Source organism: Microchirus variegatus, assembly GCF_963457635.1.
Source record: "Microchirus variegatus genome assembly, chromosome: 3".
In the NCBI taxonomy this organism is placed as follows: domain Eukaryota; kingdom Metazoa; phylum Chordata; class Actinopteri; order Pleuronectiformes; family Soleidae; genus Microchirus; species Microchirus variegatus.
In genome coordinates this window covers 22,329,671-22,351,801 of record NC_139804.1, presented here as the reverse complement: position 1 = coordinate 22,351,801, position 22,131 = coordinate 22,329,671, and the positions used below count along the sequence as shown (strand labels likewise).

The 22,131-nt window shown below is 39.2% G+C and overlaps 1 protein-coding gene across 1 annotated transcript; it reads left to right on the top strand.

The window, feature by feature from the left end:
- Positions 1-548: 548 nt before the first annotated feature.
- igsf11 (immunoglobulin superfamily member 11) lies at positions 549-14,471 on the top strand (the record flags this gene model as incomplete). The annotated part of the gene is made up of 6 exons (XM_083886288.1): positions 549-602; positions 9,503-9,710; positions 10,195-10,350; positions 10,445-10,567; positions 11,862-12,009; positions 13,916-14,471. Exons 1-6 carry the CDS (start codon positions 564-566, stop codon positions 14,469-14,471), a joined length of 1,230 nt encoding a protein of 409 aa, XP_083742414.1. The 5' UTR covers positions 549-563.
- Positions 14,472-22,131: the final 7,660 nt, after the last annotated feature.

The window sequence follows — 22,131 nt, the reverse complement described above, 5'->3', positions numbered from 1 at the left end:
CGGATGGGAAATCATGTTTGTTTTGCCATAAAGATGAAGAAGCATTGATGAAAGGACACACTGATATATTAAATATGATTTCTGCTTTTTAAAGAAAGTGTACATTTAGAGTACATGGCAGAAGTTTTGTTCATTATTACTTGCACTTATAGACCTACCACTGCCTGTGTGACTCGCTCTATCTCTGAATTTCTAAACACAAGCTTCCCAACATCATGAATGCAGGTTATTAAATAGCCTGCAGAAAGACTTTTAATTTGACTGTAGTTGTTCATAGATTTAAAGGTGACATTGTACATGATGTGTGTGCTGGGAGTTGTGATGGCTGCATGTCGGCATCTGCCCTTCTCTCTGTGTCCCTGTTTTTGTATTTGTTTTCACCTCCAAACTCATCTAATGTGTATCAAGACCCTCATCAGCGCTTTCCTCTTCCTGCAGTGTGTGTGCAGGCGCTGGACGTGACGGTGTCGCAGAGCAGTATCCAGGTGGCCCGTGGCCAAGCAGCCGTCCTGCCCTGCTCTTTCACCACCAGCGCTGCCCTCAACAACCTCAACGTCATATGGATGGTGATACCACTGTCCAATGCCAACCAGCCCGAACAGGTACATTTTACACATGCACTCACCGTGATTAAAAAAAAAAAAAAACAGTACAGAATATCATGAGTCACAAAACGGACAGAGTTTATATCATATGATTGTATAAAACATTGAATGTATTCTAGTTTTCACCTGAAGCCAAACCAGGAAATAAGAATATATTGACACACTGGGGGGTGGAGGTGGTTTGTTGGTCCTCTCCCCTAAGCCTATTGTCCTCTAGGTAATGGATTATATCACACCTCATGAGACAGGTTTAAGATTGTGTACAAGCGGCCCTGGCACATCAAGCCCAATCAACTCCTGTTACCATGGTGGCAGTTGTCTATCAATCTACCACTGCTGGCAACACGAGACATGATTTATAACATGGAGGAAAATAGACATTAAAGCACAACACATACAGTATGAGTGGACACCAGTGTTATTGACAGCTGGCCCGGATTGTGAATCTCAAGGCTTCAATATGGAACTTGATATTCCTATGGGGAAGTTCACAATCGGTTGCCACTTGGTTTCTCTGAAATATTTTGAGACTCACTGCTGAGAAAGCTGCTACCATGCCCCTATGCATCTAACGTATGTTGTAATGCACCATTACTGCGTATGCATCATGTGGATGGTCGTACTTCGTCTCAACGCCAACCTTTCAGTCAAAGCAGGTACTCAAGTATTTACTTTGAATCAGTACTGAGGTGTTCTCAGATGCAGTGAAAAGAGAATTTTATTTAAAGAATCCAGTGTTAAGATAAAACTTGTTTATTTTTTACAATTTTGGTAATTTATAAATTACCATAGGACATCCACAGAGTGGATATTCGAAGCTTGACTTTTGCTTATTGTCATCAGTAGAAAACTATGCTATATTCCATACTGTATTTGCACAAGTATGTTGAATGGCAGAAGTGCCTTATGCTTTACTTTGTGTAAATACAAAGACAATAAAAAACATTTCAACATAAAAGACATAAAAAATTCTCTTTCTGGTGCATCTGAACGCACCCTTAGGACACTAGACAATGTAAGTCGTAGACATTAGATGACTATAGCAATGTAGTCTAGATTAATATCACTTTCCATGTTTTGTATTGATGCGGTAGATGATGAGTGAGTGAGTCTTGTATTGTAGCCTGCAGACTTGCAGTATTGTGAGAATTAAAATAAAATGAAGCACATTTTACGGTTGTGAATATTCTTTTGGAACATTAGGAGTAACTCAATTCTCACAGAAAATACTGCATCATTTAGACTTAATTATTGACTTACTAACACTAATGTTGTTCTCTCCTGTCCCGCCACTAGCTTTGTGTTTTTTCTCTCTTTCTCTTTCTCTCCCTCTCACACTTGCTCCCCCCCTTGTGGACTTTGGTGATTCCATTTGAGTTGTTTAACATGCAGCTGCAGGCCGTACAAGCTCACCTGCCTCCCTTCACTTTGAACTCTGGCGCTAGTCGGTCGTCCAAATAATACAATCATCTTCTGCACTAATTATCTCACGCCCACAACAGGCTCTACATCGCAGCTGTTCTCACCCCACACACCACACACACATTGATTTTTCTATAGCTGAGAAGACTCCCATTGGTATAACACATTCTGTAGACCCTTACTCTAACCTTAAACATCACAGAAATACAGTAAATCCCCATGTATTCAACTACAAACCTACTTAAACCAAATCCCGACCATCAAACAACCCCTTTGAAGTCGTGAAAACATCTCCACACGTCATTTTGAACCCATTTGTGCACAACAATTAGGACACAAAAACAACCACCATGAGACAGACTGCTGGTCCAGATGCAGTGCAGCTCCGTATGCATACACGCAAGGCTTATTAACTGTGCATTTACTGGCTTACAGAACATACATGCAAAGTGCACAATGAAGACAGAAACCTCAGATATGCACACTTCACACACACGCACATACTTTGCTGTGCTCACCTGCGGCTAAGAGCCTATGCAGTTTTCTTCACACACAATCACGCACACACAGGAAGTTAAAAACAGTGAACACAATAGAGTGTGCCTTTTACTCATGGATGAATACATATGATTTTTTATGTCATGGAAGTGATGATTGAAGCTGACACACATAGAGGAATCTGCATCGCATCCATGGTGTTGTCGTGCTGTACCATCTCACCGCATCACAACTCTCATCACGTGTGACACACATGTACTGAATACCTGGAAACATTATGAACACGTATAGTGATAAAGTGATGCACACACAAGTTTATAAGCGTGGATTGTCCTTTATAAACACCTCATAGCAGTACACACGGACACAATTTGAATTCTCAAGCACAAGAAGAAACCCATGTTGTGTGAACTGTGAGCTGTGCCATCAGGCGGTGTGTAAAATTTGTGAGCTCTCTAAAAAGTAGTGAAGAAATAAAGTGCTGCGTGGGGCAACAGTACAAGTGCAAGGTCATTTCAGAGGAAGAGAATGTCATAAATGATTACAGCTGATGCTAAAAGCCATTAAGAATTACTGAACACTACTCTGTACACTTCTACACCATCACGACCTGCGTTTGCACTTTAGTGAGAACACACAAATGTCTCAGCTCTCTCTCATGTTTAGATAGGACCGTGATAAGCAGTGCTACACATGTTTCTTTTGGTGCAATTTCTATAACACCGCATATAATTTTGTATTGGTGAACCAGATATTTCCAAGAGATATGCTAAGAGCTTCATAAATGTTTCCCAATTTATTATAAGTAAGTGTGGTCTGGTCAGTTTAGTTGGTGATCAGTCTCTGACTGTGTTAGAAGAAGCTTCTCTGACTTTTTTTGTTATTGTTGTAGCAGAGATTAAGGGTGAATTCCAATTCCTTACTTAACCCTCAATCTAAACCCTCAATCTCAAAAATCCGCTCTCCCGCTAGTGCACGTGCTGTCCCGATTCTCCGAAAAATTAAGTTGAGGGGCGAGTTTAAGGGCTGTATCGCCCTCAATATTGAGATTTTCCGAGACCACCCTTGGGAGCAAGGGCTACCCAGAATGCATTGCGTGTTTTCACATAAGAAAGATGGCGAGTGCGATACAAATTAAGTATTTTCTTTGTTAATAAAGAAATAAAAATTATTAAAACTTGTATTATCTTAGTTTAGGCCCATATTATAGATTACTGACGTCATTGTTGCGTAACATTTATTTTTATTTTACGATCTTTTGTCAATAGCCGGCCGGTGCGGACAAGCGATAGTTTGCTATCGTTTACTTTTCAATAAGCCGTGGTGTGTGGTAACTGTCAGCTGAATATGTCCGTGGTTGTGGTATTTGTATGAGTATCATCTTATAACTAACTGACAACCTAGTAACTTGACTGAAGAACGGATCATAATAAATTATCGTGACGTAAATGTGTTCTTCTTCTTCTTTTTTGGAGTTGACAGACTGGACGCACCTTTCGCGTTATTCTGCCCCCTACAGTCTGAAGACGTATCTGCATTTAGGGGGTGTCCCATTTCTAAGTGACAAAATAACCCTCAACACTTGGTTTTGAGGGCCAGTTAAGATTAAGGGTTGAGCTTGAGGGTTAAGCTTGAGGGTTAAGATAGGAATTGGAATTGGCCCTGAATCCTCTTGTATGTTTTGCTTGATGCTTAACTTAACATGTTGTTAAAACCTCATCCTGTGTTTTACAGCTTTAAGCCCACATGGCCGACTACACGACACAGTAAAGGCTATACAGATTAACAAAAAGAGCGAGAATGAACATTGTTTAAACATGTTCTCTGCAGTAATTACAACTCAGGACAGATAATATACAGTCTGTACATTTAAAAACAAAGGCCTTATTATTCTGTTAAAATGCTCGTGCTAGACGCAGAATAACTGTGTAATATGATGTGGATAGTGTGTGTTCCAGGTATTCTGTGGGGACCTAAATCTGTACACAGTCACATTATGGGGATTGTCTTCCTCATGGGGATAGAAAGCAAGTCCCTATAATGTAAATGATCACATTTTAAGATGAGGACATGTTGTATGGTTAGGATGAGGTTGGGGTTAGTTTAAGGTTAAGGTTAAAAAATTAAGTTAAGTCAATATAATGTCCTCTGAAATCATGGAAACCAGACCTGTGTCGACCACCTGCATGTTATGTGTTTATCTGGATTATAGGGTATCATACCTAGCAGCCCAGCTGATGTAATTTGATCATAGCAAGTCTATAATAGACAGATTATATAGACAGATACAACACTTGAGTTTACGCACACATCAAAACACACACGTTTATGTAGGTATATGTTTTACAGAGCCAACTTTTATGCCCTGTATTTAAAAAAAATCTCAAGTGTTTTTTTCCTGTTTTACAGTTGTTACACGGATTATGTTGTGATTTTGTTATCATGTTCCTATTTATTGTCAGGTCATACCATTCAACATTTTTATGAAAGCTGTTTTCCATTTTTATAATCTGTCCATCATAGTGTTGATATGCTCACATAACCTCTTTGGACTGCTGTGTGGGATATCCTGGAATACACGCACACCAACACACAGGTTTACGTAGGTTTTCTTAAGACTTTTTCTAAGCGTTTCTAAGCACTATCCCACAACCAGGTAATTCTTAACCTTAACCTTAACTTAACCACAATTCAAATCTTAGTCTGAAACTTAACCAATTCCTGAAACCAGGTTTAGAACCAGGTTTTGGTTAATCATCTTCAAACTATTTGTTGGATATTGTTGTTATTTATGTGCAATAAATGCTCCATTTTCAGTCCCACCACCTGCAAATGAAATTCCCTTAAAGCAATTTTGTTGTTGCAATGATTGAAATTGTTGATACATACACACTTTAAATCCCTGCTCCCTTTGAACAAGCCTTGTAGTTTAATATAGTGAGTGTTGTATAAAAAATCTTTTAAAATCCAATTGTGCACCATATTTTCACTTTACTTGCTATGGCTGATGAGAGAAATTAGTTTAAAACATTTTCTCTGCAGCACTGCAGCATCATCACTAAATTATTTTCAGTCTGAAAAATAAATTGAATATGTTGTGATCTTTTCCTGGAAAGGCAAAATGAAAAGTAGTGCAGTTTGGGTGAAATGAGGCTCTGTATTGAAATCATAGATAATCTGTCGTGCTGACATGTAATTGAGGACATCCGTCATAGTAATTTAGATGATCAGAATCCAATCTTTATCCGAATTTAACGATCTGTCATGGAGGATGGAAAACATAAATACTGCATTCAGATTCCCTCAAACCCTGACCTCTTTTCTTTCTCTCTGTGTTGCCGCCTGTTTGCCCATATCTAAACAATTTGGTGCTTGACACGTCAGAAAAAATGAACAATGTCCCATTTCAGACACACTCAACAATCTCATTGTTTGAGGGCTGGTAATCCTCTTTGTGTGGAAACACTGAGGAGAGGTTACACCACAACTCATAAACCCGGCTTCAACTCGTTCTCTCATATGCTATAATGTGATATATTTTATCGATCTGCACAGAAGACCTTTTGCGCTTGTCTATCTCCCGGGACATCAGTAATCAGAACAAGTGCACTGTTGTCTCTATGAAGAGGGTGTCTTGTGTGTCTTTCTTTAGGACATTTCAGCAGCAAATCTGTTTTTATGAGCATCCACACCTACAACCCTCTGATGACGCAGCTCACTAACCCACCATGATCACTCCAAACCCTCATCTTTTATGCTTTTTGTTATATTAAGCTCTTTTTATGTGATTAAACATTCACATGTCTTTACCACTTTGAGGCTTACAGGGGGAGCTGGAATTTATAATCTTACCCCAATTTGCACATCTTTGAACTGTGGCGGCCAACGCACTTGTGAGAAGTCCACAATCTACTAATGGAAATATTGCTGTCCTTCTGCCGTTCTTTAATTTCATTGGAATAAAACTGCTTTGGTGCATGTGGATGGATATTTGTAGTATAGTATTTATTGTCCATGTTATTTCATCATCTCTAGGATGTGATCATCTGACAACATAACAAAATAATGGAGTGCTTTCCACCAACTGAGTGACGTTCCATGTGCTGGATCGTCCACACCCCTCCCACTCACCACCCCTTACCGTGCGCATTTGACTTTGAACAATAATGGAGGTGTTACTGAACTTGGAACACATAGCACATGACTCTATATATATTATATACATTATACATTATTGTATGTGTGCCATGTTCAGAGCATTTGGAGGATAGTTGGCAATAACAACAGCAGTTTACAGTTAGTAAACTGTGGATGTCCAAAGTCCGGCATCGCAGCTTCAGTTTTATCATGTATTATTTAAGGCAGAGACGTACTGACACAGAAAATCGGCCCCAGTCACATGTCATTAGCTCAGCTTGTAAGGAGTTACGCTTTGACATCAGAGTTCCGGTTTTGTGACCGAGCAGTGACAGACACATACAGTATGATTTAATTTCCTATTATGTTGTCTCACTACTGATGTGAAAGAAAGGCAGAATTGTTTCATTCCTGCGTAGCTTGGATTTTGTGACTGTGACAATGATACAGTACAATGCATTTTGTATGTGACTTATTCTGTGAAAAAAAAAACTAAACTAGTGAACACTCCCCCGGAATCTTCACATTCAAATCTGGCCCTTGTAAAAAAGTTAGGGCACCCCTACTGTAGGGGTTTAGAGACTTCTTTTGAGTTTATTGGAAAAATTGTGGTTGACGCTCATGAGAATGCTACTGTTGTAACAGACAGGTACAGTGTTCAACCGTGTTGGCTCATGTCCGTGTGTGTTTTGTGCATGGAGGATATTTGGATTGAACGGATGCTGCAGAGTTTTACCCACTGGACAAGCAGTTGAATGTCCAGCTCGTCCAGCTTGAGTTCTTAGGGCCATTCGCCATATGATTGCCAGCTATGACCTCTTTTCTCCTTGCACACATATTTAAAGCCAACCAGGTCATGTGAGAGGATGAGGTGATTTACGTACACAAAGTGGTCAGTGACGGTGTTTGTAAAACAAGTGGAAAGTTGCACATTAACGTGAATGCTCATCGTATTATATCTCTCTTTTTTGAAATGTCACAAGCCCACAACATGGGAACCATGTGGGGAAACATCAAGGACAAGTGTGAGATCCTGCACCGGTTAGGACATAATTTAATCATCTGCTCTCATCGGCAAACACCAACAGTGTTGCATGCAAGGCAGATTGATTGGATCGCTTTCACTAAGGATGCAGATTATGTTGTCAGGTCACCAAAAGTGTAGCACCTGGTCATTTCAGACCTGTCTGTTAGAGAGACGAGACTTGCAGGCAGGCAGAAACCTTGACACAGATATGACAAGAGAAGAGTGGACAGACAAACTGTAAGTGAGATCACACTTATTCAGCCCAGAGACAGTGGTTGTGACAAAACGCACACTCACACACACACACAAATATGGACACATGATTGATTGTATTCCTCATTGACAGTATACCCAGCTCCTTAACCTAACCTCCACCATCACAACCCCTTTAATCCTTCAGCAGCTCTTTAAAGGTGGCTTACAAAGTGTGGTGTAACCACAGTGTCCTTGTTCCAAAAACTCAAACTGGTCCTCACATTGTGTAGCCACACACACACACACACACACACACACACACACACACACACACACACACACACACACACACACACACACACACACACACACACACACACACACACACACACACACACACACACACACACACACACACACAGATAAGAAGAAGAGATGTAGTCACAGACTCTCATCACAGCTGAGGAGCTGCCTATTCATCTGCACATAAGAGGACAAAGCGAACGTACTGCACTCAGGAAATTGCAGCCGTGCAATTTACAATCGTTAGGCAGTAGTGGAGGACACAGTCACATACACACTCTCACTTTCATCAGAACGATCACACACACACACACGCACACACACACTGGTGCTGGTTGTTTCCCTGCCTGGGTCTTTGAACAGTTCAATGAGGGCTCTTTTCACCAGAGTGAATAGACCCTCTGATTCCCCTCCGTACTATGTGTGTGTGTGTGTCTGCGCGTGAGCTGGTGCGCGCACGGGTGAATGACTTGTGTGCTCATGCATTTGTGTGTGTGTGTGTGTGTGTGTCCTCTTCGTCTTTGTGCGTCCAGCTGAGGGGTGAGAGCTGTTCTGCATGTGGCTCTGCCTCACAAATGAGCTGCTCAGGCCAAGTTTGAAGCCAGAGAGAGGCTTTGCAACAACCCTTTCCTTCCTTGCGTTTTAATGTGGGCCTGAGACAATTTTACCGCAACCTGAAGCAGCAACTTTTTTTGTATAAAATGTGATTCTTGTCAAAGGTCACTAAAATAAGGCGAAGCTTCGGTTGAATTTGAAATATTGTGCATAAAACTGCCTGCGACTGATTCAGTTTGGAGTTTATATATTTCCAAGTTCAAATGTTTTCAATTATGCATACACGTTTAGGGAATGCTTTTATCTGAAGAGCCTTACCATGAAAGAGTACTTTAAGTAAATGCTTCTTTTCCCTGCAATTTATCCACTGAGGTAGAAAGAAGCACTTACAGATAGAAGTTTATTTTTTGTTTGTTTGTCTGTCTGTTTATTTGTTTGTTTTCTCAGGCTATAGCCATCTGTTTCATTTACTTGCTCTGTATACTGTTTTTCAATATCTTTGTAGATCTAGGTCTCCCTCTAGTGATGGAAAATTGTAACTGGTGTTTGAAGTAACGGTCTAAGAATCATCCATCTCCATATACATATTCTCCAAATGACAAAATACACTGATTTCTTTTGATTTTCTTTTTTAATTATTTTATTAAAAAGGTATTGGTTTACACTTCTAAACTTTTATTTCTCTTCCTTTTTCCCCACCCTCTTTTTTTCTGATTTTGTCATCCTTTCCTTCCTCTCTCTGCGATGTCCCACACTTTAGGTGATAACTTACCAGGGCGGCCAGATTTTCAGCCCCGCCAACCACCCCAATGCTCGTGTGGGCTTTGTGGCCACCATGCCAAGTACCAGTGCCTCCATAGTCATCAACAACACCCAGTTGTCTGACACTGGGACCTACCAGTGCCTGGTCAACAACTTCCCAGACAGAGGGGGCCGCAGCATCGGTGTTATCGGGCTCACTGTGTTGGGTAACTAACTGCACGTCTCCAGAGATAAATTATCAATGTTTTTGTTGTTGTTCTGAAATTAAAAAAAGAGTAGTTTCTCATCTGAGTCTGCTAAAATAAACATCTCATATGGTTCTGTAATGACAGCTTCTTAAGTACATCTTACTTAGACGAGGTTATTTCATTTCATTTTCATTTTGTAGTCAGACCTGCTTTTCTATCTTCTTACAAGTGAATTTTTTAGGATTTTATTTAATTAAAATCTAATGATTTGACCTTAAAAATAACATTCCCTGCCAATTGAAGAGGTATAAAGAACATTTGACAATAACTTATTAACATCCAATCAAAAGTGTATTTTTAACTTCATACTGACAAAATTAAGTAAGTATTTTAAACATGAGATTCTCCATTTCAGAATATGTCCCTTCCAATGCAATTAGGAAAACATTAAATTTTCTTTCTGAAGTGCTTAACTCGACACCATCCACTCTCTGTCTCCTAGTGCCCCCATCTATACCAGCATGTCGAATCCAGGGCACACTGGATGTAGGCAGTGACATCATGCTTCTCTGCAGCTCAGAGGAAGGTATTCCCACACCGTCCTACTCCTGGGAGAAGCTGGACACACTGCCCAAGCTGCCTCACAACGCCATGCAAGGTATTACAAACATGTATCATGTTGTGTAGTATTAGCTTCAACACCTACATGCATCTGTTCCTTTGATCACTGTGTGATTATGTGTGCCTTCCAGACCAGATGCAGGGCACGGTCACACTTAGAAACATCAGCACCACCACCTCAGGACACTACCAGTGTACCTCCACCAATGCTATTGGCAAGAGCACCTGTCTGCTCAATCTGCAGGTTGTAGCACGTAAGTACTTCTCAATTAATCCATGTGTCACTGTCCTTGTCAAATACAGGCAGGCTGACACATGAATGAGTTCATGCCCATGTATTGATAGAAAAGGCTGCCCTCTGGTCTTTCTCGAATGCTGACATATGAGGATAGAATGAGGTTTCTTTTCAATGACGCCGGTCAAAAAGAATCATAAACATGACAACAGCAAAGGGCAAGACCAGAACATCTTGCAGAAAGCAGCACTCTGCTGTTTCTGACAGCGATCAAAGAAAATGACAGCGAGTCACTTGGGGGTGTCATACAGGGTCAGACAGTTTGTATATTTCAAAATGGAAGGAATCTGAGTGTGTGACAGGCCTTACCTGCCAGTGTGCTGAGTCAAGAAAAGGTTTATTTATTGAGCTCAGCATTACAAATTACCCTTTCAACCTCAAACCAATTAAAACTCTACAAAAAAAAATACCTTTTAATGAGGTAAATGGAGGGAGCATCAGCAAGGACAACAGATAAATGAGAACACATTTGTTCTCAAGAGAACAACATGGTGCAGATGTAGGGCTATTTTACTTGAGTCTATTATTGTTCATGTGAACAATTAATACACATGTATTTTTTGGAGGAAAGCACTGCTGCTTGTTGGTCGTGAAAGCTGACTAAGTGCATCGGGAGTTCATCATTTACGTAATACACTGTAAATTCCTCACATATTCAAATACACGTAGACGCTCAAATATTCTATCCAATAAACACTTTTTCAAATCCTCGACAATAACTGCAGCGGTCACCGCTCTCATCCCAAAACACAACACTGGAATGTATCATTCGAATAATTCTCTGTTTTTCAGCTCCATCCTTCAAAAATATATTTTTTTTATATACACACACCAAAATCTGGAATAACATCTCTTCGAGTAATTTATTGGTGTCTCACACTTCATACACTTTCATAAACACTATCTGATGGAAAATTGAAGTCGGATGCAATCTAGTTTCATTCTTGAGCAGAGTCTTCTTTGTGATAGTATCTGTGTATTTAGTTTAGTTGCTTTAGTAGCATTTCTGTTTTGTTGCTTTATTCTTAACTGTAATTTTCATTTATGTTAATACTATGGGACTGGCCACAATCTTTCCTTAGTTTTTACTGTTGTTGGTGTTTACCAAGAGTGCTTTAATCCTATCATCTTCCTGTTACTTCAGTATGTTATTTAGCTGCCTCTAAACCATCCTTGATCACTTAGACAGTATGAACCATACTATGTTGGCAAAGCATTGTTAAACCTACCTGACTGTTCTCTTTGTCTTACAGCTCAGCCTCAGAGTGTAGGTCTGATAGCAGGGACCATTGCTACAGGAGTCCTGGCTATCGTCATCTTCTCCCTCTTAGCAGTGGTCACACTCTTCTACTGGAGGAATAAGAATAAATATGATGAGGAGGAAATCCCCAATGAAATCAGGTTGGTCATAAGCCATTTGAAGGCGAATGCTGCTGTGCAAGAATTACAGATAATGTAATACTCGCGGCTAAAAGCTCCTAATGAAGTCCAGCAGGGGATGTTATTTGCATAAATCCAGACTGTATCACAGTGACTCAATTACTGCTCTATCTTCTTTACTAAAATAGATGAGAAATGGGGGCTTTGTGTTTTTTTTTTGTATTGGCGAATAAGTCCGTTACAAAATGACAATCTTGTAATTTCAAAGGAAAAAGCCTGAAACATAAATCTTATAGAAGTGTAGAACATTCAGCTTAATTTTATCTCCTGGCAGCCACTTTTCACATTATCACATGCTAATTTGTCTGTTTCAACACTCAGTGAAGCTCTATCAGTTGTGTTAATGGACGCCAATTTCCCTATTACATCCCATTCTAGAATCATTTGGAAGATTAATCATTGTTCAGATTTCCTAGGCTTCAGTTGATTTGGTTTACATCTGCCTCAACTGAAATCCAACATTAATCTTATATGTGACTCAACCTTTCCCTATAAAAATCCAGTGAATACGTCTTCAGCCCGATGTATCAGTAGAGAGATAGTCCTAACCAAAATCACTCATCAGAAAACAAAAAAAAAACATGTGAAGACTGATTACAGGTTCAACTTCAAAGAAAGTCAATGTATTGTATTTACTTTGTCTTGCTTTGTTGTTTTTTAAAATTTTTAATGAGAGAGGGTCCACAAAGATCTAAACAACAGATAAATTAGTCATGTTTAAGGTCTCTGTGTTGCAACTTTATTACACAGTAACGGTTATTAACTCACAGAGGATTTGTGCTTGATATTTGAAAATGATCTAATTGCCAATCTCGTTGCAATCAACTCGCATTTTACTGACATAATATTCACATTAACAGACAGTGAAGAAGCAACAATGACTCAGAGCTGAAGTTAATAAGTGAATTTAATAATACCAGCACAAAATAACTGCAGAAGCTTGAGTGGCCATTAAAACATACTTTAATGAGTTATATAATGTATGTAAATTGATAGTAGGTGTAGGTCACTGACTTCATATACTGATATATGAATAATTACCTCACAAAGTTGTTATTGTGTCAGCTTATTAACATGTTTAGGGGAAAACACACAATCGTATGTGTTAACTGCATATTCTTTGTTTTTCTGTTTATATAACCAACTCTTATCGATCCATTTTTTCCATTTCTTGTCCAGTTGCATTTTATTTATTTAAAGGCACCTTGCACTCGAGGTCACCATTCAAAATGATAAAAATGATCGGAACGTAACAGTCAAACTAGTAAAACATAATAAATCATATTAAAACGGCACAAATGACTTTACTGAACAAGAATCATCTTCAGCAAAGAAAAGCAATGCAAAAAACGATCTAGATCTGTTTCATCAAACAGATCTATTTATGAAACCGCTTATTGTGGTGTTCTGTCGACTAGAATCTCCCCTTTGGACTTGGGGTGACGCCCTCATGAGGGTGCAGACATATGAAAGTCCAACAGATGGCAGCACTTTGGCCCAACATACTCCACATTGGAGTTATAATGAAAAAAAACAAGGTGAATAGTTACAAACAGTGAGGAGATAATAAATACAATACAAAACTATGAAAACCAGAAAAAAAAAAAAAAATGAAAATAAAATTACAATAAATATATGTACATACAGTATGTTTTTAGCTTTCTTTGTCTGTCCCCTCTGTGCTGAAGTAAAGTGTACTAGCCACCTAGTGTTAGCCTGGCCAGCTCGTCAAGTCACTGTTGCGTCTACTTGGGCCCAAAGAAAAAAAAAACCCTTAATGAGACATTGATGCTACTACTTAATGCTGAAGTTGTAGATATACTTGTCCACCACTCTCTGACCACTCTTTGAAATCCCTCCTTAACAGAGAAGATGATCTTCCTCCTAAGAGGTCATCATCAGTGAAGGCTTTCCACGCAGATGCATCGTCCTCAGAGAATGACACACTTACATCCACCAACACATACAACAGTCGCTACTGGCACAACCCCAAAACCAACTATGACACGAACTCCTACACGCGTTACAATGGAGACACACGGCAGACCTTCTCCACTGCAGCCCATGGCGCACATGGACATGGACAGGCCCAGAATGCAGGGCATGGTCACAGTGCAGTGGTCACAGCACCTGGTTCAGCACCGTTGTCTCGCCACGTGCAGCCCGTGGCGGCGCCGACAACATCGTTTGCCAATGGCGGCCACACGCTCCCACCGCCCAAGACTCTGGTGGTCACGACAAACTCTGCCCCATCCCCTCCCGCCAAAGTGCGCAGCAATGGCACTGTGAGCCTCAAACCGGCGGTGACGTCCACACATGGGCAACACACGCACTCCTACGCTGTGAGTCAGGCCACGCTGGAGCGGATGGGGGCGGTGCCTGTCATGGTTCCTGCTCAGAGCAGAGCAGGCTCGTTGGTCTGAAAGCTGATTTGGGAAAACAGACTAAATACGGGCTGAAACAGCCTGCTGCCCTTTACAACTGTGTCTTTCTCTTTGTCTTGACCTTTTTATCTGAAAACAAACTGGGATTTAACAGTGAAGAGTTCATTTAATGCCAATTCTCTGATGTACAGGACTCTCCATCTTGTGGACGAGCCCAACATGGAACTTATTCATACCTTTGTTGGAAGGAGTTCCCTGTTTGGTTGTGGTGGGAAACACTTTTTACACACCTGGATGATTTTACATCATCCTGTGAGACCTGGATTTCCAGATCTTATTCAGGGCTGGATCATTGTGATGATTGTGGGTCTTTTTGGACCCAAAGACATTTTCATCTCAGTGCATCTGCACTGCACAGTCACAGTCGAGTGAGTTCAGATTCCCGGCATAAATAAATACATGTCCTGTGTTTTTGGATGACAAAAAATAATGATCTAATAATTTCCTCTCAGTTGTTATTTTTGACTGACATTAATAATAATAGTGGGAAGTGAATGTTCTTGTTGGGTAAAAACTTAAAGATTTAAAGTGGTTAAAATGGCCTTAGAAGCTTAGAGAGAGAGGAAGGGAGAGTTTATTGGGTGCAATACATCATATATTACACTTCTCTGAATGCAAACTTTTTCATTTTTGCACTTTTCAAAGCAATTTTATATCAAAACTGCTGTCCTCTGAACAATAATCAGTATTTCTACTGAATATTCTCACACAACACGTTCACAACAACATGCTACTGGCCCTGATTTAAACTTGAACCTGCAGATGGACAGTGTCACACTCTCTCCTCGCTGTTGTCCTAATCTGGTTCATGTCACATCAGTGCTACTTTGAGAAGACATGGATAAAAGGATGTGTTTGTCCATAAAGGCTTTATAAAGAGATAAATATATATTTAAGGGTGATATTTTTTTGCCCTTTGGCAAAGATCTACTGTTTTCTCCTGTACATATTGTAACTACAACAGTAGGCTAGATTGTGAATCAAAGAAAACACATTACATGTCTGTCTTAAAACATCATTTTACAACTCATGTGTCTTAATTTTAAAATGGTTCTTGTTGTTACAGTAGACAGCCATTCAGGTTTGATAGACAGTGTTACTGGTTTCAGTGGAGGGTTAGTTTTTTTCTTTTCTTCATTAAGTCCAATTTTTTTTGAGTTTTGACACGTTCTTAACCAGGTCTGAGGTAAATACAGTTTGGTTTAACATGACTGACACCTATGCTGTACAAAGTAGAGAGTATCTCACCCACTGTATTTATATTTTAACCAAATTTGACCATTGGTAACACACTATGAACTGTTAGTGTTATTTGTGTGTTCAATGCAGTTTCAGCATGTTTTTCTTTTATTTAAAAAATAATTTCTGTACACGTACAATTTCTAATCATTTTATGTAAGTTCTTTTTTGCATTTTAAAATCCTCACTGAGGCTTTACTTTAGAGTGTTCATACCAATTTCACAATTTATGGTCTGTTTTTCGACATACTGAATTCACCCAGGTGAGTTTAATGATCACCATTTTTTATTTTTTTTAAATGTGGAAGACAGTTTTTGTCTTTGTGCTTTTGTCCAAGGAGTGTTAGAGTACCTGCACTAAAATGCAGTAAAATCACAATGTTACTTGAACACTGAAAAAAGAACAACTCAGCCCTTACAGTTCGCTGTACAATATTCTTATGAAAGACACGTCAATGTTTAGATCAAAGGAATAAAAAAAACACCAGACAACATTTCTGTAATATAATTGACACATTTTTGGATGAGAACCAGTCAACAATGATTTTCAGTGAGTCAGATGTGTTGGCCTGCAGTTAATACAGACCTGACCGCTTCTATTTTCTCTGCATACCATGACTTTTTCATCCCTCCATCCCATCTTCCTGACTGATTCACTATTATAACAGTTACAACTTTTTCATTTGCACACATAACCTTTGACCCAGGTCTGACTACAGCTGCATATCCACTCACTGCTCTTACACAAATATTTATATCTTTTTTTTCCTTCAATATTTCTCATAATGTTATCAACTGTGTGGCAAAGCTAGAGTACATTGGTGCTGCATTCACACGCATTGATTTATAAATAGGCAGATAGAGGTGAATAGATCGAAAATCAGCATTTTTTTCCCGTCTCTGTATGTCTGTCTGTGTAGATTCCTCTCAGCATTTCTCTCAGTGACCCTGCCCTGAACACTGGCTGGCAATATTAAAGAACTTTTCTTCTAAGTTTTTCCTGGCTTTATTCTTTCCAGAGAGAGCGGCATGCTGGGAAAAACTAGAGAAACTTGAGATTATTTACACTAGGTCTATCCTCCATGCACTGGAAACTGATTTTGTAAACATTTGGCCATGAGTTGGCTTAAGGAACACAAGGTGGTACACGGGTTGTACATATAGACACATAATGACATGTGGGTACTTGCCAATAGTAAAAAAAAGTATTTGTAAATATGTACATGAACACATCTTGTTCTTACTGTTTACAGTTTAAATGAGATAGGAACAATAACTCTGGAACTTGTAGTAAATAAATATTATTAATACATTGTATTTGGCATCCTGCTCATTTGTGTGTGTGTGAGAAAGAGAGTGGATGAAAGAGAGTGATGAATTATGAGCATCACCTTTTCTTCTGAAGGTCCAAAAAGAGATAGAGCCTGCACACTCACTCCATTGCTACAAAAACTGTTATTGTTATTATTACACAGCGTTGCCAGTGAGGATTTTCCTCAGGCGACATTGATTCTATAAACCTTTTGTCTCAAATTAAGGGTTTTTGTAGAAGTGGAGTAAAAAAGAGAGAGAGTGTGTATGTTTATGTAACGGCTTTGGATGTTTAAGGTGGATTCTTTATCGCTTGAGTAATACGTCTTCAATCATACCATTGACATTAGGAAACATGTTAATGATACTTCAGTTGTATTTACAAATTACTTACGCGACATAAAGTGCTTCATGACTGTGCTGTGAAGCTGCCGGTTCCTGCTGTGACAGAAAACTATATCATATGAATAACACTCTCAGACTTAAATGTTCAGCAAGCTTTCTATGAAAGTCATTCACCGTGCCCACGGTCGGCACTGCCACAGGATGTTGAGAAGACCATAAAGAAGAAGACTTGTGCAGAATGATATCATAAACACATGCAAATTGTGTAATACTGATCTATTTTTAGGTTAAAATGTGCAAGTTTACCGATCCGGTATTTTTTCTGATTAGTTTTGTATTAAACTAAGCATGTTTAATGTTTAATGTTTAATGTAAGCATTCAGGATATAACTTATTTGTTGTTGTTGTTTTTTAGGTTGTAATGTGTAGCAGAATGTTTGTGATTGCTCATAATTTCTGATGCACTTCATGTACTGTAGTGTCTGGATTGGACGCCTCAAAAACTGCACTCATGAATTTCACCACTTGGTGGCAGTGTTGACACAGCCATGTAGTCTTAAATTGCAGCTACATATCCTCTAATTAATCTGGCTTCCTGCCACAGTCCAAAGACCTGCGGTTTGGGCTTAGCTTTAAGATTTTAAAGACTTTATATTGACTGTAGGTGATGATGTGAGTGACATAATATGAATGGTTGTTTGTTTAGTCGTCGTCTTATGATCTTCTGTAACCAATACAGGATAAAGGATATGTATGTATGTATGGACGGATGGTTGATGGTTGACTGAGATATGTATTTTCTTCAATTTTATTTAACCAAGATTTGACAACTGACCTACTGGGGTGGTAATGGACTTATTTAAATTCATCAAAATTAAAGGGAAATAGCTGCGGACAGAATTCTTGTCTTAATGGAATCTTAATTGATGTTTTTAATCCTTGCGGTTCAATTTCTAATGTGAATTTCTATCAGTATTCATTTGTCCTTCCCCTCTAACCCAGTACAGCTTTACCAATCAACAGGATGAACCTTTGATAAGGAATCTATATTAAAAAAAAATATGTATGTGGTATTTTTACTTCACTCCAACGTAAGAGATTCACATCGACCACATTTATCCTTCAGTCATCATTTTACTGTCATCCTCCACTCCTCCTCCACCACTTACAAGGTGCTGCAGTACCTTTTGGTACAATTATTTTGTCGTCTGTAGCTTTAATATGTTTCTTTACACGTGGCTGTGATTGTGGAGACAACAATCTTTGCCTCCTATCAAGGCTGACTGCAGTGGAAAGCTCTTAGCTTCACAAAATTGTGACTGTCTGCTTAATGGTGGCTACAGCGGTCCTTTCAACCTGAGGCAGATATAACAAGCAGGAGAAAAAGTGGCAGACTTTATGAGACTATTCTCTTTTATGTGTCCATCTCTCTCTCTCTCTCTCTCTCTCTCTCTCTCTCTCTCTCTCTCTCTCTCTCTCTCTCTCTCTCGCTCTAGCTCATTAATTTAGATTATTTGATTAGTAAAGTGCAACCTTAATTAATCAAGCTATAAAATCTCGCAAATGATGGCATCCAGGTTTGTCTACTAATATCACTTCTGTAGTGCTGTGTAAAATTTAAAGTTGAACGCATGCGATCAAAATTCAAGACTCAATTCAAAACTCAAGAAAGGTGTCTAGGTTTTGTGTGTATGTGTGACACATATGGCACCAACCATGATGGTGGAATAACAACATATCGTGATCATCCCTTCTTGGTAAACTTGCTGAACACTGCATTTATTTCTTGTTTTATTCTGGGCATTCCTGTCATTGTGTCTACTCCCTCCCTCATTGTGTTTCTTGCCTATGGCTATGTTCACATTACCAGCCACAATTTGTTCAATTTGGATTCCATTTTGACTTCATACATATCCGATTTGACAGTTTACATTCACAATTGTCCTGCATCCAATTTTATGTGAACGTGAACCTGGAAATATGTCATCATGTATGTTGCATGATGACAATGTTTAGAACATACACATTGGCCAAAAGCTGCAGTTCCAATGACTGTTCTCACTCATGTTTGATGGCCACTTATTCAATCTTGAACCACATACTGAAGTGACAGAAATGTGATTTTTATATAGGGATTGACAATCAGATGTTGGTGTCTACACAGCTTTTTAAGAAAAATCTGACCAGATGTCTAAATAACAGATATGAGTCTGCTTGTTCTGGCCAAATGTGCTTCACCTGTGTCGTCTTTCCCCAAACTGTTGGTTTTGGTTCTTTATTTATAAGTTATACTCACTTATAAATAACGTATGTGTAAGTTATTCTTCGAGTCTTTGGTTTTTCCATAAGGTCACCTGCTTGTAGTCTACTTTATTTACACATAAATAACCTGCCCATTTTTTTTTATTAGCATTTGGGTCCAACATGATTAAACCTCACCAAGTAAGCATTCAACTCAATAAAATCACAGACAATAGGTTACTAAAGCACTACAGTGAAAAAAACCACTATGTTTTGGTTGGTCCAAGGTCCATGTATGTAAGAATAGAGTTTAATAATATAATTTTTCTGACAGCTCAGTCAATTTGACTACTCCATTTACTTCAACAACTGTCTCTGCCTGTCTTTATACTGCTGCCAACCTGGTTAATTCCCTTTTCACCTCCACTGACTACGTCATAGGTCTTCTCCTCACCCTCCTCCTAATCTCCAACCTTCCATAAACCACATCACTCTTGTCAATGGTGCCCAGTCCAGTCCTGCATTCATTATACAATTCTCCATAGCCTCACGCCCTCATACCTCTCCAATCCTTTCCACACCTATTGTCCTGTACTCGCACACTTCATTTGTCCTCCCCCATTCTCCTCGATGCATCTCCTGCTGATTTTTCTATAATGGGTTCAAGAGCCTTTAGCCAAGTAGCTCCTTGATGGTGGAATTTACTGCCTCAACCCACTCGCAACACACACTGTCTCTTGCCACTTCAACTTCTGCCTTAAAACCCACCTTTTTGGAATAGCTTACTCTCTCTCACCGTCACCTGAACTGAACTGCCATTCTTGACACTGATATAGTTTTTTATTACACTTTTATTTAATGATCTTTCAGTTTTTGCTTGATACTTACTTTTGGCATTTGCCTACCAGGAAGGTCAAATGTCAAGTAAGCTTTTTTATCTAAAACACAAAATGCATGCTCTGGTCTGTTTGTCTGTGTGAGCTGGTGTAAAACTGAAGCACATATGAAAGGCTTAGGAATTCCAATTCCTATCTTAACCCTCAATCTTAACCCTCACGCTCAACCCTTAATCTTAACTGGCCCTCAAAAGCAAGTGTTGAGGGTTATTTTGTCGTTGAGAAATGGGACACCCCTTAAATGCAGATACTTCTTCAGACTGTAGGGGGCAGAATAACGCAAAAGCTGCGTCCAGTCTGTCAACTCCAAAAAAGAAGAAGAAGAACACATTTACGTCACGATTATTTATAACAATCCGTTTGTCAGTCAAGTTATAAGGTTGTCAGTTAGTTATAAGATGATACTCATACAAATACCACAACCACGGACATATTCAGCTGACAGTTACCACACACCACGGCTTATTGAAAAGTAAACGATAGCAAACGATCGCTTGTCCGCACCGGCCGGCTATTGACAAAAGATCGTAAAATAAAAATAAATGTTACGCAACAATCCTGTCAGTAATCCATAATATGGGCCTAAACTAAGATAATACAATGGTTTTCATAATTTTTATATCTCTATTAACAAAGAAAATACTTAATTTGTAGCATACTCGTTTAGCTGCTTTCGGCGCCATCTTTGTTATGTGAAAACACGCAATGCATTCTGGGTAGCCCTTGCTCCCAAGGGTGGTCTCGGAAAATCTCAATATTGAGGGCGATACAGCCCTTAAACTTGCCCCTCAACTTAATTTTTCTGATAATCGGGACAGCACTTGCACCAACGGGAGAGCGCATTTTTGAGATTGAGGGTTAAGCAAGGAATTGGAATTCACCCTAATTCTAACACACTTTTATTTTATTTAAAAGCAATTATACACTTTAATACCACACTTATGGGTGCCCAATAGACGCTCTTAAATGTTACACAGTGGACGTTATAAAACACTATGATACATCCTCTGAATGGAGCAGCAAAAAAAGGGTTTATGGCCATCAGTGCAGTAATAGTCACATAAATACAGTAATGTATATGATTCATATAGAGTACTATTTGTTGTGTCTGCAGTGCATGTGAATTAGGGAGGAGATACTCCACAAAATAAAACTGGCATGAGCAAGTACATATTCATCTTTGTGATGGTTCATTCGTTCAGTGATCTGTGATTCATTAAGTGAAGCTAAAGTGGATAAACAGATCAATGAGATGTGGAATAAATGAAAGAGAAAGAGAGAATGGAGAAAAAAAGAAGAAGCAGGAAGCCATTTCCCAGCAGGTCAGACAGGTAGCCAACTATAGAACTGAATTGAGCCAATCTGTCCCCTGTGGTATCCAAGCTGAATGCACAATGCTGTCTCAGAAAAATCACATAGGACTTCCATTACTCCAAAATGTCCTCTACCTCAATGGGCCTAGTGTTGGCTGTGAAGCAGCCATCCTATAATGGCCTTGATCCACCTTTAACTCCTTCTTTTTCTCTCGGGCAATAGCTGTGTTCATTGCTGTGGGCAGATAAAACCTTTCACTTCTTCCTAAAATACACAGGCAGACATAAACTAGT